The following is a 19,467-nucleotide window of genomic DNA, read 5'->3' on the forward strand; positions in this document are numbered from 1 at the left end:
TAAAAGGATCGTTGAAGTCGAGAGATGCCGTTGATGCAGCAGCGTGACAGTTGAAGTTGACGGAGAGCTCAAGTCACGTGGAAGTTCTCGCAAACACCTTCGGAAAATATCGACACCTTATAGTTCGGGCGCCAAGTCCCAGCCATTTCCCGAGGTCGCGATTGGTTGCAGTCACGTCGCGTCACGCTTGTTTGGAGATCTTTCAATATAGCTCTGACCCGCGCATGCAAGGCTTCTTAACTTCCTCCCTTCCTCACCCTTCTCTCTCCCACTCTTGTCTGCTCATGCAGAGCTAGTGGAGAGACTATCACTCTTTTTCTTTTTTCAATTGGTAAGAATTATTTTTCCCCTTTCAGGTGCCTATCCTTTCCCTCTGCGAGGGCATGCGAATCAATTGCTAACATTCAAGGCCTGCAGAAAAGACCCCTCCACTACCTGCTGCAAAATCTGTCCATTCTCCGGCCGACCAGATTCTGGATATGCACCGCTGATCGACTTGCTCGCTAATACCTTCTGGCTCATTCCCGATTCAGAGTGAAAGGCCTTTCTTTAATCGACAATTTCGTTCCTCCCTCTTCCTACCCGCCAACATTTGCGAACCTCGAATCCACATACTTTCGACCAAGCTTGATTACCGTTCCTCCTCTATTCTCCATTTCAACCCACAGTTTGATCTACCGTCTTGCATGGTGAGCTAACAAACTGATGAGATGGAGTCTCAGGACGGTATCGATGTCCGCCCTATGAGGCGTATGTTTCCCACTACCATTTTAGCGAGGGCAAATGAGTGGCAACTAAACATGGGTATTATACAGTGAAAGTTCTTTACACATTCGATAACGAAAATAAGACAAATTGCCTTGCTCGGTGGCCACATGTGCTCGACATCCAAACCGCCTTTTTAGACGAGAACACTCCGGTTGGAGTGATCGAACTGAAAACATGCATCCAGGCAATCGTTTCTGCTAGGTTTGATTCCCTCGCCCCTGGAGACCAAGATAGCATACTAACACACTTCCTTGTTTAGCCCGGAGCTTGTGGGTCAATTAGGAAAGGATTACACCGTTTACGCCTATGACTATTCAGAATTCGAAACCCCTCTTGTCGGGCAAGGCATGCTTTCTGGGGTGCTGGCCACCTTCTCATCGGCACCCGAGACACCCAACAACCAGTCGAAGACCATGATTACTGGGCGAGTTTGCAAGAGTCCCCTCAGCGGTCTCTTCTCCAAAGGCGCCCAAGAGACCTTGGAGGTCAAATTACGGCTGGTGCCTGTCCCAACTGTCACTCAGAGTGAGTACTTCGCTAGCATGCAAAAGCATCGGAAGTTGACCAATGGCAATTCAGGCGACTTTGACACGCAGTCATGGGCAAATTTCGTTCGTCAAAGCCCCGCCTTATTGGAATCATCCAGAAGCCAGAGCCACAACGATCATGGATCTCCGATACATCAGTCTGGAATTGAGAGATTCCACCAGCTCTTGAGCGAGGGCTCAACGCCACGAGAGTTCCCTACATTCCACCACAATGGATCGGTCCGCTCAGTATCACCTTCACACTCATACGCCGGCAGTCGAGTGTCAACACCCGGTGGATGTCGAACACCAGCTCATCATCAATCTTACCCAAAACAGAGCATTCCTCATAGTGATATGATTCGCCCGTCCTCAAGTGCCTCTATGCGGGACTGCGACAACCAGACCCAGCTTTCACACATCTCACACAACAACGCTCGAAGGGGGTCCATGCAGTCAGGATACGGCAGTGGTGATGAAGAATCAACAGAGGCCCCAGCCCGGAAGAGGGCTAAGGTGTATCAAGCAAACTGGCCTGGAAAGTCAGGTATGAACATCGAAAGACAACCAAGTTCCCTACGAGTCGCAGCTAGCACGGCGGCTTCTGTAAGAATCCACCGCCCAACTCCCGTGAACCCTGCTCTCACGGCCGAGCATTCCCACGAAGAGCCTGTCCGTCCACCCACCCCCATATCTCGACCGTCTGATTTCCCCCGCCGAAGCCGACCCACTGGTAGCTTGTTACGGGAGTCGTCGAGCCTTAGCATTGCCTCATGTCCTGCTTCGTACAATTCCCCATATTGCATGAGTGATGATATCCCTACCACAGATGCCGGTGGTGCCTCTCCCGAGGATACCCGTTACCAAGGCCTCTTTGAGCCATCCTTCAACATGCCATCGTCACCTCCAGTTTTCGATAGCCGGTTGGCAAATAGATCAAGCCCTGTCTTGCCTACCATGTCTTTGGACAACGACTCTGGTTTCATGAGCGCAGGACCGGATGAACTCATGGACGAGGACACCAATGTGCCCCTAGATGATCGCCGAACGGGAGCCTCTCGTGGAATCACCCGAGACAAGTGCTCAGTTCGTACTACGGTGCAGGCAGGTTCTCCAGTCAGCATTGTCAGTGCTGCCCAGGGAACCAACAATGATCCTCTCCCCGTCGATGATACTCAAACAGAGCAAGTTGCAAAGCAGGCACCGCGCCCGATATCTCGTGCTGCCTCTTCTCGTCCCACTCAAGCCCGACCCACACCCCGTCCCGCAACAGCCACAGCTCCCGTATCGAGACCTTCTTCGAGCTCCGGAGCACAGCGCTTGGCGCCAAAGCCCCTCGCGCCGGCACCACAGATTTTCCCCAATGAGTTTCAATTGTATCGCGCAATCCCCGCTAGCGACCCTATTCTGCCTCCCCGCTCTGCTGTGCCTGTAGTGCCTGTGGCACCTGTGGATGTCACTTTCTTGCCGTGTGAGACAGCTAGTTCCAGTTCCAAGCAGCCAAAGCAATCCTCAAAGCCAAGGTCATTACCGAAACAGGGATCCAAGGCGGTGCCGAAGAACATAAAGGCACGCCTGGACAATGCTATTCTCAATGGGGAGATTCCCCCGTATTGTGAGAATTGCGGCACCATCGAAACAGCCAGCTGGCGGCGAGCGTGGGTGAAAACAGTCAAGGGCAGCGAGACCCTTGCAGAAGATATGATGAAGACATCCCCTATGCTCTATTGGGAGACCGTGGACCGAAACGACAAGGGCGAAATGCAAAGTTTCAAGATCTACAAAAAAGCCCTCGAGCAGGATGATAATGATTGGTCGCAGTTGACCTTCTGCAATCCTTGCGGTTTGTGGCTTCACAAATTCAAACAAATGCGCCCGGAAGACAAGTGGACGAAGCCAAAAGCAGCGCAGCCGGCCAAAAAATACAAAAAGCGTCCTTCAAGGAACCGCAGCCAGGTCAATTCCTGCCCTGCCACTAGAACCCGTAGCAAGGCCGCACCAAAGAAACCTTCGGCTTCCTCTCCAGCACCTACTGAAGCTTCTTCCGTCCACCCCGACGGGGAGACCCCCCAAATGGACCATGACGAGGATGACGATCAGGACGGCGAAGCAGATTATTCCCCCAACGAGTCTCCTCGAGATACTAGTGCCGAGTTGGACGGAACATTCGATACCCCGGGACGCCGTTGGTCCAAGCAGGACGCCAGAGAGGCACTGACGCGTGCCACCAAGTCTAGCCCAGTGAGCCGTACGCAAGCCCGCTCTGCTCCAATGACAGATGCCAACAGTCTCACTCCCAAGCCCTTGAGAAGATCCCTTTTCCAGAATTCCCAGAATGATGGACCTCTGAAGGAGCTTGATCCTTCTATGGTGAACAGCTGCTCCCCACGTCGTAGCCCTCGCATTGCCTCCACGAAAGACGACAAGCCGGGTCCGCAAAAGGGGAACCTTGTACCTACCCCGCTTGACGACCTCGATGATCTTTTTGAGAGTCCATCCATTGGCTTTGATTCAGCAAGCCCTACACCCCGTCGACGTAACCCGCGCATAAACGCGATTGACAAGCGTTTGTCCTTCCCGGCAAATTCCCCAAGTCTTAACAAACGCAAGGACCTAGGCTCAGTCATGACTCCAGCTCGTCTGTCCGCAGAACGCCTACAGCGTATCCAATCAATTCACGGAAGTCCTCAGTCATCACCACGAAAGTCCCCGCCCAAGCAACAGTCTTTGGCACCACAGCCTACCTCCGACAGTCTTCCGGAGACATTCGAGTCCCTTGATGGCATGATGCTCGACATCTTCGATGACGCCGACAAGGCTGAAACTTTCTTCGAAATGGAGAACGACAAGTTCGCTGGGGACAATTGGGCGGAGTGGCTGCCAGCGGACTACGTTTCCCCTACTGGATCTTGCGAAACTCCTGCCAACGAGCTGCTGAGCGCTCTTTTTCGGAAAACCCCAATGAGAAAGAGAACTTCAACTCCGATCTCCTTCCCTTCAACTTCAACGATGTTGTCATTCCCGACTCTGGGTTCTTCAGCTCGGACACCCTCCCAGCCGACGCACTCAAGGGCCATCCTGCTGCTGAAGAACCTGAAGGCCATTAGGCCACCTCTCTTGTCTCAGACCGGGAACTTTTCCCACATGTCAAACCAATAATGTTTGCTTATTTTCTATTCTTATTTTTGCTGTTCTTTTAGCGACGGCGTTTGGTTTATGGGTTGGTCTCGTTACATACAGACAGCGGATCCTGACTTCCAGCTTGAGATTTACGCCCCTTTCTTATTTGTTCGAACTGATGACCCGGAGTATCTTGAAAGAACTCCGATACTGCATTCGCTATTTTCCTTCGTGGAATCATTCCCATTGAAGTTGAAGTGGTCTTTGTTAACTACGATACCTTTCCTATGGATCCTGACTAGTTTTACGATAGCACGAAATACTAAATCAAAACAAAAATCACAAGAAACATGTCCTGGCTGTACACTTTGGTAATTAGTATAAAAACAACCAAGTTTACATGAAAATGGTATCGCCCATGGAGACTTTCAGCAGGGAAACATACTCTTCACTCTTGAGAATATCGACTCGACACCCCAGGACTTACTCCGGCAAGAGAGAGATGCGTAAGCCCACTCGATCTCGTCCCCTGTACAGAGACTCGACGGTAAAGAAGATTAATGGGCTCCATATCTTTGCATTGCCCAGCCACTAGCCCCCTTGACCTATTACACCGAAGGGTTTAAGATCAAATTGTGCGATATGGGCGGTGGTTAGCCTATCTGGTTCAATTGTCTCTAGTAGGCCTATACCTCACTGCCTGGAATAGTATATTTCTTTGACGATCCGCCTAAAAAGCCTGTCACTCCACTGGGTCTTTGAGCTCTGGAGTTGATTCTTACTGGGACTGTGAACAAAACCCTCGATATCTGGAGTTTTGGTTGTAATGTCTTGGAACGTATCACCGGACTGCCATTCTTCTGCGTACCTTGGTCCGAGATAGAGGATGATGATCATCTTCTCTCCCTTACTATCGAGCTTGGTGCTCTTCCTGACGAGCTCTTCGAGCGTTGGATGACATCGTCACTCTATTTTGCGCCCGATAAACAGCTTTTCAATTGTCAGCTTGGAGGAGTTCCGCCGGAGGAGCAACCGCTTCTGTTGGAGTAGGAATCCATAGAAGAGTTATTCGATCAGGCAGGTCTGGAGCTTGATTCGGAGGAAGCTCAGCAAGTGAAGGCGCTCATTCGATAGATGTTGCAATATGATCCCGCTAAGGGACCTTCACCTGCGGAGATATTAGCCAATCCATGGTTATGTGGGATTGATGTCGAGGGTCACTTAAGGTAGATACATAAAATCGCTTACGGTGCTGAGTGTGTTCGGGGCAATATTCAGGTCAAATGAGGAATATCATACCAGATATATTTAACCAATGTCTCAGGTAGACGGGTGCTATATCGATTGATGTCATTGTACCAAATCAGCTGAGACTCTGCCTGGGAAGTTGACATGGCAAGAGCGAAGGGCCATCCATTTTAGGAAGGTACGCATGATGTGACCATATAAAAGGCCTCCCCCCATCGTCCCACCTCTTCTTTTCTTCCTCTCTTCTTCCTCCCCCAGCTCTCGACCCCCATCTCTCCGTAGCCCACCTGAGATCGCGTAGAGGGCTGTGCCTTACCTACACACCAGGATATCGACATCACTAAGTTGTGGAGGTCCATGTGCAGGTCCGCGCCTACATCAAATTGGGAGTTCTCGTGGATGTTTTTGCATCAAGTCATGGCTGGGCTTTCGGGTTCCATAGCCATTTGACAGATCCCACGGAATACATTGGGGGTGCCTAATCACCTCTTTCGTTGTACAGTCAGTCACCTAGGTAGTCATAGCCACCGAATACATCCATTTTACTTCCAGTGCTTGATATGTTAGACTCAATGTAAATTATTGATTGGAAGAAGCTTTGATCATAACCTCATATGTAAAACGCAAAAGCCGGGGAATCACAGAGAATCGCAGTGACAGCATCGACATCCCAGGCCCGCTCAAACAGGCATATCTGCTCTTTAGGCTCTACCTACTGGATGGTGCTGACAATGTCACAACAGCCAGGCTGACCTGTTCTTCTGGTAAATTCTAAACACATATCAGACCAGGGACAGACCCCTCAGAAAAATGGCCATATATTCAAATCCCTCAACTCATGATCCATTAATCGTAAAAGATGGACTTGAACTTATGCGTAGCATTGACAACATGCTCGTAGATCTTATAATCTAAAATTCCACCACATACGTCAGTTGCTAGGCCAATGTACCTTGCAGAGGGCGAAACATTCAACACATACCGCAATCAGCTGGGTCACCCCACTCCGTCGAGCCCAATATACGGATTCCGTATCCCTATAAGACGCGCAAGACGTTAGAAACCACTACATTACATAGCCATGGAAGTCCACGTTCAAAATATCAGGTCCATAACTCTCGGGGCTCCGTTCGGGTCCCATGTTCACATACCTGTCCACCCTCTAGATCAGCCACTTTCCCCACAACCTCGACCAGCTTCCCGACTTGCAAGCGCGCATCCGACTTCAAAATAAGGGTGACATCTCCATTGTTGCCGCAGGTGAGTGTGCCGGTGGCCCCATGGAGAGCGGTGACGGTGCCGAGTATGCGGACAGTGTGTGAGCTAGCGCCAGAGGGGTGGAAGGCGTGGAGGTGGGAAGGGAGGATGCGGGGTGTTTGGAAGGACATTTTTGATTATTTTGTGTTTCTCGACTGCGGCTGAGAGTTTGAGATTGGAATTGTTGAGGTGATGGGGTTTCGTTAGTTTGCTTTGGTGCTGGAAAACGGCGGGGAGAGTAAGGTTGATCGACGCGAAGCGCGGAAACGCGTGGTCACGTGGTGATTAAATTGTATGGATCAAATGGCAAAGTGGACTTATGGAGATAAATATATGGTAATACTATGGGAGTATAAATTTAACCTGGAATCCACTTCATGTCTAAGCGGGAATCTAACCTACCTAGATACAATAAACCAATATCTCAGTTGACGCAGTCAATTCCAATTTCTTCCCTCCTGTAGCTTTTTGATATCCTCACGTGATCACATATCTCCAGCAAAAGCTTCGGCCCGATACGTCAATTCAACAAGTCATCACCAAACCATACTACGGAGCAGGCCGGGCGCAATCTTCTGGCTTAGGACAGTAAGCCAGGCAACGGAGCTCTAGATTTATCTACCTGACCGACATCTACCCCACCTCAACACTCATCACATCCGACCACAATGCCTCCCCCATTCCCCTCGTCCCATCGGGGAATGACCAAAAACCCCGTCAGGCCTAGTCGCTACCGCCCTGGAAAGGCAATCGCAGAGGAGCACTCATCCGAGGAAGAGGAGGAAGAAGAAGATCACGAAGCTGAACGGGAGGCGCGACGAGAACAAGAGCGGCGCAGACGAGCCGAGGCACTGCGCCGAGCAAAAGCGCCTAAAGCGAGCTCATTCCCAGCGTCTGCAGTAGCCAGTCAAAAGGTTGAAGAGGAGGACGACGAGGAAGGGTTCGTCACCGAAGACGAAGAAGATGACAAGCCCGCCGCACCTGCGCCAAAAGCAGTACCGCATCCTACGACTGACGAATCAAAACCTACTGCAGCCGCCGCAGAAGACGCCGAAGAGGAAGAAGAGGAATCAGAAGAAGAAGAAAACTCCGAAGAAGAGAGCAGTTCCGAAGACGAAGCGCCACGTCGCATGCTCATACGTCCAACCTTCATTAAAAAAGACAAACGCAACGCCGCGTCCACAGCATCCGGCCAAACAAACGCCCAAGCCGACGCAGATCGCGCCGCCGAAGCGGGAAGCCCAGCGCGCCGCGCAACGAAGAGAAAAAGCAGACAACCTAATCCGCGACCAGCTTGAGAAAGAAGCGATAGCACGCTCCAGCGCGAATCGCGCCTGGGATGACGACGAGCTCATCGAAGCCGAAGATGAAGAAGCCATCGACGACACAGACGGTCTAGACCCCGAAGCCGAGCGTGCAGCCTGGACACTCCGGGAACTTAAGCGCGTGCAACGATCCCGGGAAGCCATCGAAGCGAGCGAGAAAGAGCGCGAGGAGGTCGAGCGTCGGCGGAACCTTACAGCTGAAGAGCGGGAGCGAGAGGATAGCGAGTTTATTGCGAAGCAGAAGGAGGACCGCGATGCTACGCGTGGGCAGACGGGCTTTATGCAGCGGTATTTCCACAAGGGTGCTTTCTTCCGAGGAGATCTTGAAGCAGAGGGTCTTGATCGCCGGGAGCTTATGGGTGCGCGCTTTGAGGACGATGTCAATCGTGATACGTTGCCGGAGTACATGCAGGTGCGGGATATGACGAAGCTTGGAAAGAAGGGTCGGACGCGCTATAGGGATCTTAAGTCCGAGGATACGGGGCGGTTTGGAGATGGGTTGGACAATAGGAGGAGGAGGGATGGGCCGCCTCAGGGTGTTACGGATGAGCGGTTTATGCCTGATCATCATCGCGGTGGTGATGATGGGGATCGTGGACCGACTGGTGCTAATGCCAGTGCTGTCAGACCTCGGCGCCGATCGAGATCTCGTTCGCCGAGGCGGGACAGGCGTGACGATAGAGACTCAGGTCGGGCTGAGCGCAGTCGGTCTAGGGAGAGACGGAAGCGGAGCCCGTCGCCCTATGACGATAGGGAGAAACGTCGGCGGGTGGATAGTTCGTGATCAGCTTGATTGTCATGGCGATGTTGATATCCTACTTTGCTATTGGCGTTGGGGCGCGAGTCTATCAGGTGCATGTGCATGGTGGAATCTGCTTCTGTGATATCTTGAATTTTGAGCAACCAATGTGCCAATACTCTTCTGTGTATGTACATATACGTAATATAGCATATCCTCTCCTGGAGGAATTGTATTGTATGATATCTGCTGGCCGACAATCGAGGAATTTTGTACAAGATCCACAGCTGACTGCAAGAACTGTTAACAAGTTCCTCGGATCGACCGTCCAGACTTGTACTTGCATGACTTCGTGAAGAGGATGTTGGTGTCTAAATCAAAGACCCAAGAGTCACGGCGAAGGAACTCTATAACCACACTCAGAGCATCTCAAATGCCGTAAATCTACCACGCTAACAAGCACACATCAGCCTGCAGCCTGCCAGATACCCTGGTACCCGAAAAAGTCATTCATTATTTAACGCCCGCCCTCTCAAGCACCTTCTCCCTCTCCATAACCGCATCCCCAAAGCGAACCAAGAACACTGTACGACTAGGCCAGAGCTCCGTGGGCTGGTTATGCGCCGAGACCTTTGTCTCAAAGCCACACCCGTCACAGACACCCTCGATGATGCCGGCAACATAGGCAGCGCAGTTGAGCATGCTCATATCGCGGGGTGCACTGATATATGTGTTGACCATCGGGTCGTTATCAGTGATCATATATTCGTTGGGGGTATCTGGGGACACGGAGTGCTCGAGAGCATCTGCGGCGCGGCCGAAGAGGAGGCGCCAGAGGGGGCCGTGGATAAGGTGGAGCAGGGTTATGATCCGGAGGGGTCGATTTGGGGGTGAAGAGGAGGTTGAGGAACTTGAGAGGGCTGAGGAGGAGGTTGAGGTTGAGCGGTAGAAGAGGAGGTCGAGGAGGCGGAGGCCGAGGGGGTAGCCTTGTTCGTTTAACCTGTATCGAGGGGTTAGCTATGGACTAGGGAGATACATGGCGATAATGGTTTTCGAGAGGATTGGAGAGAGAATTCCAAGTTTGAATTAGGGGTGTTTACCGTTTCTCCAGATCTTGGATACCTGTTACTCGTCGTTGAGCATATGTGACCATCTCCCCGAATAGAAAGGCGAAGCTTGCCCGGCTGAGTTCTGCATTACGAGTTCGGTTCAGGTGTCGGTCGTAGATGGTCTTGCGATTGGAAGGTACACGCAGTCCAGGGGACTGTTGTGATTGATGGGCTTGCTGTGATTGCTGTGTCTGTGGTCTGTCGCTCCCTTGTGTGCCGCCATTGCTGATGGATTGCATCGTGGCATGTCGAGGTGCCGCCATGAGAATGGCGTTCCGATTGGAATCAGGGTCGAGAAATGTTGATTCAAGAGCTTGATCTTGTCAAGTTGAGGTATCTATGAGAGGTCTGAGGTATGGGTCAACAGTGGATGCGGTACGGCAGAGCACAACTACCTCGGGTGCAAATACTGCGAGATTTTACTTGTACGCTGAGAGGAACTACACCAGGTTGGCTATGAAGACTTCTAAAAGATATGATTGGAGGATATTGTTCGACAGAACTGTGATTCATTTGATACTGATATACTGGATATTCGACACTGTTGAAGCTCCTACTCCCTGCATACCACTCGATATATCCCTAGGTCGAGTTGTGCAAAGCAGCAGCAAGAACTCCAGCAAGCCCAACTAGTTATCAAGCTGAACACTGCACACTGTGAAGCAATAATGTGATATCAAAGATCGAACGTTTCAACCAAAAGGGATCCTATTTCTGAGAGACAATTAGCAACCGTCTCGACTGCCAAATTTTGAGATGCAAATTCATAAAGGGACAGCCAAATAATTCTCAGACATCCAAGGAAGATATTCCGCTCAACGCTGCCTTGATTGGGTTCAAACGACAACTAGCGTGGAAACTGCGAATGTAGGAAAGTTTTCATCATCGAACGGCGCAAGGCCGTTGGCTGGGGGAAAATGAATGCAATGCAAGAAAAAGTCACAAACTTACCAAGTCGGTGAGGAAGAGTATATGTGAGTCTGTTCACATATACTCTTTGGGTTGTCTTCCTCCAACAAAGTTCAAAGCCAACATCAAGACTTCGAACCGAGTTGGTTGAGGAAGATGAAGAAGAAGAAATTTCGGGCTGGGCGATGGCCTTTTATAGGGCCGAGCGGAGCCGCAGCTACTAGCGAAAAAAAAAAAAAAGTAGTGTCCACTTGGGAAAAAAATATGTAAATGGCTGGGAATTTGTAGCTACACTAATTATTAGCTAAAAGAATAGAATAATATCCTGATTTTCCAAGCTCATCCGAAATCATATAGTTTTCGTAGATTTTGATATCAAATATTTACACCCAAAAATGAAGCACCCGGTGGCTGTAAACCCAAGCAATCGAATCAAGTAAACACCAAATAACACCAAATATGCCCATAAAAGAAAAAAGCGGAAGACGAAAAAAGAGTCAAGGGCCATGTTGAAGAAGGATCTTCTCCACTTCAGTTACTTGAAGCTCTTCTGCTTTTGTCGCGAATTCCAATTCAAAGTCTTGGAGATGCTATGCACCCAGCCTTCACCCTGCCCGCCAGGAGGCAGGACGTTGGCAAAAGGATATCTCGAGGCTGACACGGTAACATAGTCACCAGGATGTAGCTCGACTCTGGGGGTTGTAGGTCAGATAATAGACCCAAGCAATGGTGATATAGTATGTAACAAATGTAAGAAACTCACCTCTCTCGTCCATCAAAGCTAGCCCATGAGCTGGTGCGCGCATCGTACGGCACACCCATTCGCAGGACAATGGTGTCTGGTAGAATAATCGGTCGGAAGGACAGCGTGTGGGCGCAGATGGCGGTGACAAGGATGACAGGGTTCTCAGGGTGCGAAAGAGAGCCGCCTGCGGCGAGATTGTAAGCAGTCGACCCGGTTGGGGTAGCAATGCAGATTCCGTCGGCAAGCAGAGTAGTGAAATGCTCGTCATCTCCAAAGAGTTCGATTTGAGACATGGCTAGTGGAGATTCGTTAGCTGCGTGTCTGCTTCTGTCGTGAAACCCAACATGTAACACAAAGGGGGAGAATCCCAATCAGATATCGGAAGTCGGAAGACATACTTGGGTTTGGTCCCCGGTCGAGGACTACATCGTTGAGAATCTCAAACACTTGATTTGGTGTATGCGTTAAAGTGTCCTCCCCTTCCTCTCCGATCAATTCCTCCACCAGGTCACGCTCCGGTAGGGAGCGCGAGTGCGGGTCTCTTAGCCGCGCTTTGCTGCGCATGATGGTGCATTCAAATCGAAGTCGTAGGCTGACGAAAACACCCTCCCGGAAAGCATTATCAAGGCTTTTCTGATAATCTGCAAAGTCGAAATTGGTCAAGAAGCCAAGGGAGCCCAACGCAAACGAGAGTACGGGCGGCACTATGCGCTGGAACAACCAGCTCGTGTAGAGAACGGTTCCGTCTCCGCCAAGCGTGATCACAAAATCGAATAAATGCGGTTGTTCTTGTGCAAGCCTGGTATCCCAGTATTTGAGCCGGCCCTCGGCGGAGGGTTCGTCTTTTACCAGTTGCAATGCACCGAAGTCCGCATGCGTCTCGAGCCGTCTTTCGACGTAGACCACGTACATATAGTCCCGGTCCTTGGAGAGTAGCCACCTTGTAACCTTTCTAGTCAGGCTTACTAGCGACTGGTCCTGCGCCTTGCTTACAATGAAGATATTCTTCACAGTGAGCTTGAGCTTGATGCTGCCCAGCTTTTTGGATAGTTTTCGCACATTCCAAGCCATATCTGAGAGCTGTCTCTTTGTAAGATGCCGAGACTCGATGACTGTAGGTAGCGGTTTGTTGCTGTCGTCGACCACTGTGACGAATTCCTCTGGTTGGATGCCTTTGGTATTTGCCACGGGTTTCGTCTCATCCTCATCCAGTGTCTGTATCACATCTTCTGTATCTGCTTTAGGCTTGATGTGGTGTTGGGGTGCGGTCCACTCGCTCGCTATGAGGGAATGGACATAGCAGGCGGTCATCTGGTCATCATGGGCTGAGTGTGGTTGGACTCTTGGCTTGTCCATCGTAACAAGGGAGGACTTGCGACGGTGGTTGGAGTCGGGATAAAACACGACCTAGGTTGTGACATGCCTTAGTATGGAACTCTCATAAGAATCACGGTGCTTACCTCTAGGTGATTCTGAGCATCTGCATCCCTCGCCGCTCCATTGTTCTATGATGGCATTGGTCAGTCACTGCAATATCCCATTCCATCCGCACTTACATCTTCCGTAGCTGCCTTATCCATCGCACAGAAGTACTCGAGGTTCACTGTTGATCACTCTGTCATGGTCAAGTTATCTGGGTGTTGGTGGCATGAAAGAAAGTGGGTAACTGGGAACCATGCCCCACCACCTCGGTGCACCCGCAAACAAAAAATCTAAAAATTAGGTATCTTTTATATGGCTTTCCCATACAAAAGGTACATATGCACCACATCGATTCTCCTCGGCATCCGAGCTAGCTAAAGAAAAGAGTAATAGCATTGATCTGTAATAAGAGTCTGGCATATTGGGATTGAATCTATAATTGTTCCTAAATACACGATATGCAGGAATAAGTATCATATAAAACAGCTCTATACGTAAATGTTTGGCGAACACCGGTCTGAGCTTGGCACGACTATGACGTAGACATATCCACCCAGATACAGCTCCCAGAACACATGGCCGATTTTCCGGAGTGAATATCTCAGATGGCTTGATTTGTGTAGATCTAGCTCATATGTGTGTTCTACAGACTTTTCTGTCTTGGCGATTCAGTTTAGCTCCGGAATACACACCTGATTTCTACGGAGATATCTCAGGACACAAGGTGATCTGATAGGTTCGCACGCTAAACTATTCCTATACTTTACATCGAATTCTTCATCTCTCTCAATGCTGCCATCACATCCACAGGATCGGTCTTGCCAGTTACCTTTTGGATCTCGGGGTCCTGTGTGTTCTAAGTGAGCAACTGCATATACAAAGGCAAAGGACAATTAGCTTACATTGACGCGCATGAACACATTGTGGAGCTAGATGTTTGTCAGTCTCGATCAAAAATATTGATTTTGTCTACCTCTTACCTTCTCATCACCGATGGTGAACTTTCCCTGTGTCTGCTGGTTCTTTTCCGCAAATGCCTGGAGCTTCTTGATGGGCTCTGTCTGCGACACTGCAATGCAGAACTTGACATTGGCCTTGGTATACTCATGACCGGGCTAGAAGAAGTCAACATGAGCCGTGTATAAATACGAAAAGACAGCCGTACATAAACCTTGGTGTCATCAGGCAGAGCCGCGAGGGTCTCGTTCAAAGCCTTGTGCATCTCCTTCGCATTTCCTTCGAAGAACCGGCCACATCCTAATTTCAAAATTAGCCTATGATATTCTATGGACAGGTATAAGGTCGAAAGGACAATAAACATACCACCAATGAAGAGAGTATCGCCTGTGAAAACAACACGCTGGTCTCCATCTTGCATATAGTAGCAAACGCTGTCTTGTGTATGACAAGGAGTATGCAATGCCTTCACTGAGATACGATCTCCGATCTTGAATTCTTCGCCATGCGCGGGAGTCTTGGTGACAGACGCGCAGTCCTTGCCACCAATGACCTGAAGGCCCTTGAATTGTTTCAACTGGTGCAAATGTTAGCGCGAAGTAGCACCCAATATCCCGCAAACTATGCATACAATGTCATCATTACCGCCCGCATGATCCCAGTGGCTTTAGTAGATGTCAGCAAATCTGAATTTTGTCCTCTTGTTACCGGCCCATGAAAGTTTTATCTACATACTGGTGAGTGTTAACAATGGCCGTCAGGTCAATCTTGCCAGAGGCAATCTGAGACTCAAGTTCTGGCGCAACTCTGTAAATCCACATAATCAGTTCAGTTCATGCAGTGGCATCAACCTGATCTAATGATGCAACTCACTCCGGAGGATTGGCAGGATCAATAATAACCGACTTCTTGGTCGGTTCATCCGTCACGAGGTAGGCATAGTTGTTGCCCTTCCCCGTCCCTGTAGAATTGACCTAAAGTGAGCAAATATTTCTCTTACAATATACCAAGGTTGCCATTGTTGATTGGTAATATATATCGCGGGCCGGAGATCAACATACACATAGGAATTGATTGGATATGCATGGCTCTGGCTTGTGGTCTGAGTAGACGGGAGTTAATTCCGAATAACTGTGTTCTTAGAAAGTTCATCACCAAAGATGAATCACAACAGTGCGGGGAGCTCTCGAAGAGGTACACTGCCTAGGTGGATCTCTCGGATCACGAACGTCATCCGGACAAACAATCTTCCCATGTAGCTTTTAGTAATGCCACCGCTTTTGATTGGCTGCTCGTTACTATGTAGGTATGTCCGTATTGTGTAGGGGAATATTGGCTTTGAGGTTCTCTAACGCTGCCAGCAGCGTGTGATTTTCATTTTGTAAATTGGAGATATGCCCGTCTAATTACTTGATACCACGCCTAAGGGTCGACTATCCCATTTCTCTAGGAATCCCCATCCATGTTCCAACAGCTTATCCGAGAGCTGGGTTGGAGCATGGTGCGAGTCATTCCTAACATGTTTGGGCTTTGAGACTCGGTTCTTGGCAGCGGGTCGAGCGGCGAGAGCTGATTTAGGCTTGCTAGCCTCCCTTCTTAACTGATTTCCCAACATCTTTGTCCAGTGGTGTGGACTTTCATCACAAGCTCGGAGAACATAGCTCTGCGGGCAGGATTGCCTGTGGAATTCCCAGGAAGGAGATGTCAAGATATGTGCGAGCCACAGATACAGTGCTTCGGAAGGCGCATCTGTCTCTATATCGGTTGTATTCTTGAAAGCTAGATCATTGACCAGATCTTCCGTCAAATGTCTCAAAAACGCAGGATGACTCTCTGCAACCTTTTGCAGAACTGGGTTCCACTCTTTGAATGTATCATTCAGTGAATCACCAAGTCTTAAATTTCCCAGTCAGCATGTACTCCCCGACAACAGATGTATCCCTTCAGACACATCCGAGACAAAAGCAATGAAGAAAGGGGGGACGCAAACTCACTCTCGCCCTTTGGGCACCAGAAACCCCTGCTCGAGTAAAACAGAAGACAAAAGCCTGACACCCGTCCCCGAGACATTGCAAACCGAGACAAGTCGCATAGCAACCGAAACAGCCTGATCACGCTTCCGCTTCTTGGGCACATCCGCCGATCCACCGGCTAGAGGCTGCAGAGCGTCGCACAAGGTGGCCCTGACAGACGCACCGTCGTCATGGGTCAATGCAGACGCACCAGAGTCATCAGCAACACCGGCCCAGTAATTGTCCCACAGCCACTCGAGCGAGCGCTGTGAAGCTTTGCGCAGTACGACAAGCGACGGCGGCTCGCGGTGGGTTGCTTCGTGGCGAAGTTCCACGAAGGAGGCTGGGAGGCCTAGGTCTGTGGCGCGCTGGAACATTGTTCGACGAACGCCGTGGATCTTGGTGTCCACGAGACCAGTTACGAAGCTGAGCTTGGGCGTTAGTTTTGAACAACAAGATATGCTATGTGAAAAGAGGAAATTCGAATTTGAGACATCATTCCAAGGGAATTAGATGTAGGTTTTCTCTCCCATCAATGTAAAAAAACAAAACAAAAATCAGGCACGGCACAACTCACCGACAGAAAGCTGCGGAATATGTAGCACGAATTGAGAATATTGAATTTCTCTGCGCATCATCATGGAGAATGGCATCTGTCAATAACGCTGTAGCTTCAACATGGTGCGGTACATTGCCGCGTAGCTTCCAAGCTTCGACCTTCAATTTGGATATCGTTAGTAAACCACGTAGACAGCTGACACCACTGATTTCTATCATGCATATGTAACATACCACCGCACAGCCATGGGAACGCAAATCCGGTCCAGTGTACGCAGACGGAGGATAAAACTCGTCCCGCACTTCTAGCAATTGAGACTTGGTTTTCCAAGCCGTGAAAATGACCTTTGCCATTCCCGGTGCTGAGATTCAAATGAGAGATTCAAATTAAATCCGACGCTGGTTAAGTGACCTTTTGCTTGCTGGACTTTTCGTTGATAACCTGCGAAATATTTTCGGGAGATGGTTGTTCCTTCGAGGAGGTTTGGCCGACGCTTATTCCTTCCGCGGCCAATCAGAGGGCGGGTTTGTATACTTCGAGAAACTTAACACTGTGCTTTTAGTTTTGACTGAAGAAGAAAAATAATGATAGGTAGCAAATATTGAGGTAGATTTTGTATCAGGTTGTGTACGAGTACACCTAAGGTAAATGTTGGTAGATCTCGTCCCAGGGTATCCTTTCCGTTTATCCGACTCCAAGAGAAAAGCAAGAGAACTCCACGCTATGCCGCTAGTAAAATAAAAAATGCGCAAAGAAGCAGATAGAAAAGTCCTACGCTAGGCGATCTCAGATCCAACCATAACCATAATTCATGCAAGGCTGATTGAAACCAGCAAAGGGTTGTGCAGCAGCCATCGGTTGCTGATCTGTGCCATCGTGATCGAAGAAGAAAGACCGCTGAAGAAGGTTCCGAGCTTGTTTGGGCTGTTGCTTGGAGGGAAAGTTTGACTGGCGAATGGTAGGCGCAGATTCGTGGTAGGTTGGTTGCTGGGGCAATTGATTCTGTTCGGTGATCTCAACCTCGTCCCCCTCGGCGTCTTTGTCTTCGTCGGATGGAGTGAATGTTTCTTCGAGCTTCAGGCCCTCGCCTGATTTGCTCTGCGGGGCGCGTGCTAGTGTTCCGTTGGGCTGGCTGTAGAGGCCCATGCCGACGAGTTCTTCTTCTGCCTTTCCGGTCTTCCTGGGTTCGGGGATGATTTGGAAGGGATTCTCATATTGTTGAATGGGGAGAAAGTCCGGTGTTGATGGGCCACTCAGTTCACCTGGGGAAGGGACGTTGACGTAGCTTGGGCATGTTGTCTCTGGCGGGGGGGATGTTGGTGCCCATCGATAGCATGTCGAGGTTCCAGTTGTCGGAGGCAGGGTGCGACATTGTTAACATATCGGTGGACATGGCGCTGAAATCCCATCCCATCGGGTCGAGCTGTGAGCCGGTCATCAGCGACGAGGTCTGTTGCGGAAGTGACAAATTGTCTTGCATGGTTGAGTAGACAGGGAAGTAATCATTAGGAGAGAATGCAGGGTCGGCGGTCATGGGATATGACATGATGTTTTCGTTGTAGACGGCCGAGTTGAGGTACTGATCAGACATGGGTCCCATACCGGCATAACTATCCGAAGGGAAATTTGAGATGTACGAGGTTGAAAGACCCCGAGTTCTTGCTGATGAAGGATGCCAGCTCATCGGACGTGAGTTCCGGGCAGCTGAGGCGATGAGAGCTTCTTCCAGAGATGACTGATATTGAGTAGGTAGTCCATGCATCATATTTTGGTTCACTGTCGATCGTCTCCTGGTTGCTGACGAAGGACTGTTGCCTGCACTACGAGGCTTCATGACGCGAGTGTGCCTCGGTCGAGGGAAAGCACGGGCTAGATCTTGCATGGTGGATTGGTCATCAGAAGCATCGTCTTGAACCCATTGAGAGCCCGTTGAAGGGGGTTGAGATTGCCAAGAATAATTGGCCATATAAGAAAGTGGAAAGTAAGATGAGGAGAGGAACTGAGGGGGAATCACGTTAGTATATAGTCAGAATCATGTTAGACCAGCAAATAGCTTACGTAGTGAGCGAATAAAGAGTAATAAAAGCCGTTCAAGAGTAATTCCAGTGACGATCCCGGTTAACTAGGTAGGGCGGGATTATAAGGGAATCCAGGGCCTAGGATCTACGATGTGCTAAGATGACACGACGTTGACAGAAAAACGCAACCTGGAACCGAATCCATAAATCAGGGCAGTTCCACCGTTTCGACCCATAGGGAATACTCCGGAGTGCAGCAAATGGGGGGATCGGACCTGTGGGAACATGGAACATGCTTTTTGAGGCGAACATGGGGAAGAAATTAGATTAAAATAAGTATAATATAGTGTGTGTACAGCGTGTATAGCGTGTATCTGTAAATTGTATATTATGCCATCCAATAGAATCCTCTCACACGTGTATAGAAAATGGGGCTCCCGTTTTATGAGATTTTTATTATCTTTTCTTTTTGATATACACCTATAAAACATGATATACTTCTACTCCCATTTAGGTTCAAAACAAATTACATTTCCAAAATTCCATAAACCAGTGAACCTTGACTCTTTAGCCGCTGGGAATGCTGATCTGCCTTTCCCAATAGAGTCTGTTTCGATCTGATCCAATTATCAGAATGCGACCGGATTTGGATTAATCTACAGGACACTTTGTCCTTCCCCTGTTCCCTTTCCCCATTTATAGCGTTACAGAGCCCGTTACGCAAGGGTTACAATGTGATGGGCTAGAGATCG

General features: G+C 49.6%; 7 protein-coding genes across 7 annotated transcripts; 2 read left to right on the forward strand and 5 right to left on the reverse strand.

Annotated features, from left to right (window-relative positions):
* Nucleotides 1-710: 710 nt before the first annotated feature.
* On the forward strand, nucleotides 711-4,454 carry N7500_000420 (putative GATA transcription factor (Ams2); the record flags this gene model as incomplete). Its single annotated transcript, XM_056671566.1, has 3 exons — nucleotides 711-750; nucleotides 816-969; nucleotides 1,028-4,454. The coding sequence occupies 3 exons, from the start codon at nucleotides 711-713 to the stop codon at nucleotides 4,452-4,454; spliced, it is 3,621 nt and encodes a 1,206-aa protein (XP_056537139.1).
* Nucleotides 4,455-6,509: 2,055 nt separating this feature from the next.
* N7500_000421 (putative ssDNA binding protein Ssb3) lies at nucleotides 6,510-7,051 on the reverse strand (the record flags this gene model as incomplete). The annotated part of the gene is made up of 3 exons (XM_056671567.1): nucleotides 6,510-6,574; nucleotides 6,646-6,700; nucleotides 6,815-7,051. The coding sequence occupies 3 exons, from the start codon at nucleotides 7,049-7,051 to the stop codon at nucleotides 6,510-6,512; spliced, it is 357 nt and encodes a 118-aa protein (XP_056537140.1).
* Nucleotides 7,052-7,588: 537 nt separating this feature from the next.
* Nucleotides 7,589-9,029, forward strand: N7500_000422 (microfibrillar-associated 1 family protein; the record flags this gene model as incomplete). Its single annotated transcript, XM_056671568.1, has 2 exons — nucleotides 7,589-8,164; nucleotides 8,214-9,029. 2 exons carry the CDS (start codon nucleotides 7,589-7,591, stop codon nucleotides 9,027-9,029), a joined length of 1,392 nt encoding a protein of 463 aa, XP_056537141.1.
* Nucleotides 9,030-9,497: 468 nt separating this feature from the next.
* On the reverse strand, nucleotides 9,498-10,332 carry N7500_000423 (trafficking protein particle complex subunit 5; the record flags this gene model as incomplete). The annotated part of the gene is made up of 2 exons (XM_056671569.1): nucleotides 9,498-9,984; nucleotides 10,085-10,332. The coding sequence occupies 2 exons, from the start codon at nucleotides 10,330-10,332 to the stop codon at nucleotides 9,498-9,500; spliced, it is 735 nt and encodes a 244-aa protein (XP_056537142.1).
* A 1,205-nt stretch (nucleotides 10,333-11,537) lies between these two features.
* On the reverse strand, nucleotides 11,538-15,278 carry N7500_000424 (putative NAD+ kinase; the record flags this gene model as incomplete). Its single annotated transcript, XM_056671570.1, has 13 exons — nucleotides 11,538-11,694; nucleotides 11,766-12,042; nucleotides 12,146-13,154; nucleotides 13,208-13,252; nucleotides 13,972-14,016; nucleotides 14,072-14,098; nucleotides 14,150-14,284; nucleotides 14,335-14,426; nucleotides 14,493-14,703; nucleotides 14,758-14,791; nucleotides 14,862-14,933; nucleotides 15,000-15,087; nucleotides 15,188-15,278. The coding sequence occupies 13 exons, from the start codon at nucleotides 15,276-15,278 to the stop codon at nucleotides 11,538-11,540; spliced, it is 2,283 nt and encodes a 760-aa protein (XP_056537143.1).
* A 250-nt stretch (nucleotides 15,279-15,528) lies between these two features.
* N7500_000425 (rRNA-processing protein LAS1) lies at nucleotides 15,529-17,050 on the reverse strand (the record flags this gene model as incomplete). Its single annotated transcript, XM_056671571.1, has 4 exons — nucleotides 15,529-16,021; nucleotides 16,121-16,564; nucleotides 16,716-16,855; nucleotides 16,931-17,050. 4 exons carry the CDS (start codon nucleotides 17,048-17,050, stop codon nucleotides 15,529-15,531), a joined length of 1,197 nt encoding a protein of 398 aa, XP_056537144.1.
* Nucleotides 17,051-17,483: 433 nt separating this feature from the next.
* On the reverse strand, nucleotides 17,484-18,579 carry N7500_000426 (uncharacterized protein; the record flags this gene model as incomplete). Its single annotated transcript, XM_056671572.1, is given in 2 exon segments — nucleotides 17,484-17,959; nucleotides 17,979-18,579. The coding sequence occupies 2 exon segments, from the start codon at nucleotides 18,577-18,579 to the stop codon at nucleotides 17,484-17,486; spliced, it is 1,077 nt and encodes a 358-aa protein (XP_056537145.1).
* Between the last annotated feature and the right edge of the window lie 888 nt (nucleotides 18,580-19,467).

Source organism: Penicillium coprophilum, assembly GCF_028826855.1.
Source record: "Penicillium coprophilum strain IBT 35676 chromosome Unknown utg000001l_segment0_segment0, whole genome shotgun sequence".
In the NCBI taxonomy this organism is placed as follows: domain Eukaryota; kingdom Fungi; phylum Ascomycota; class Eurotiomycetes; order Eurotiales; family Aspergillaceae; genus Penicillium; species Penicillium coprophilum.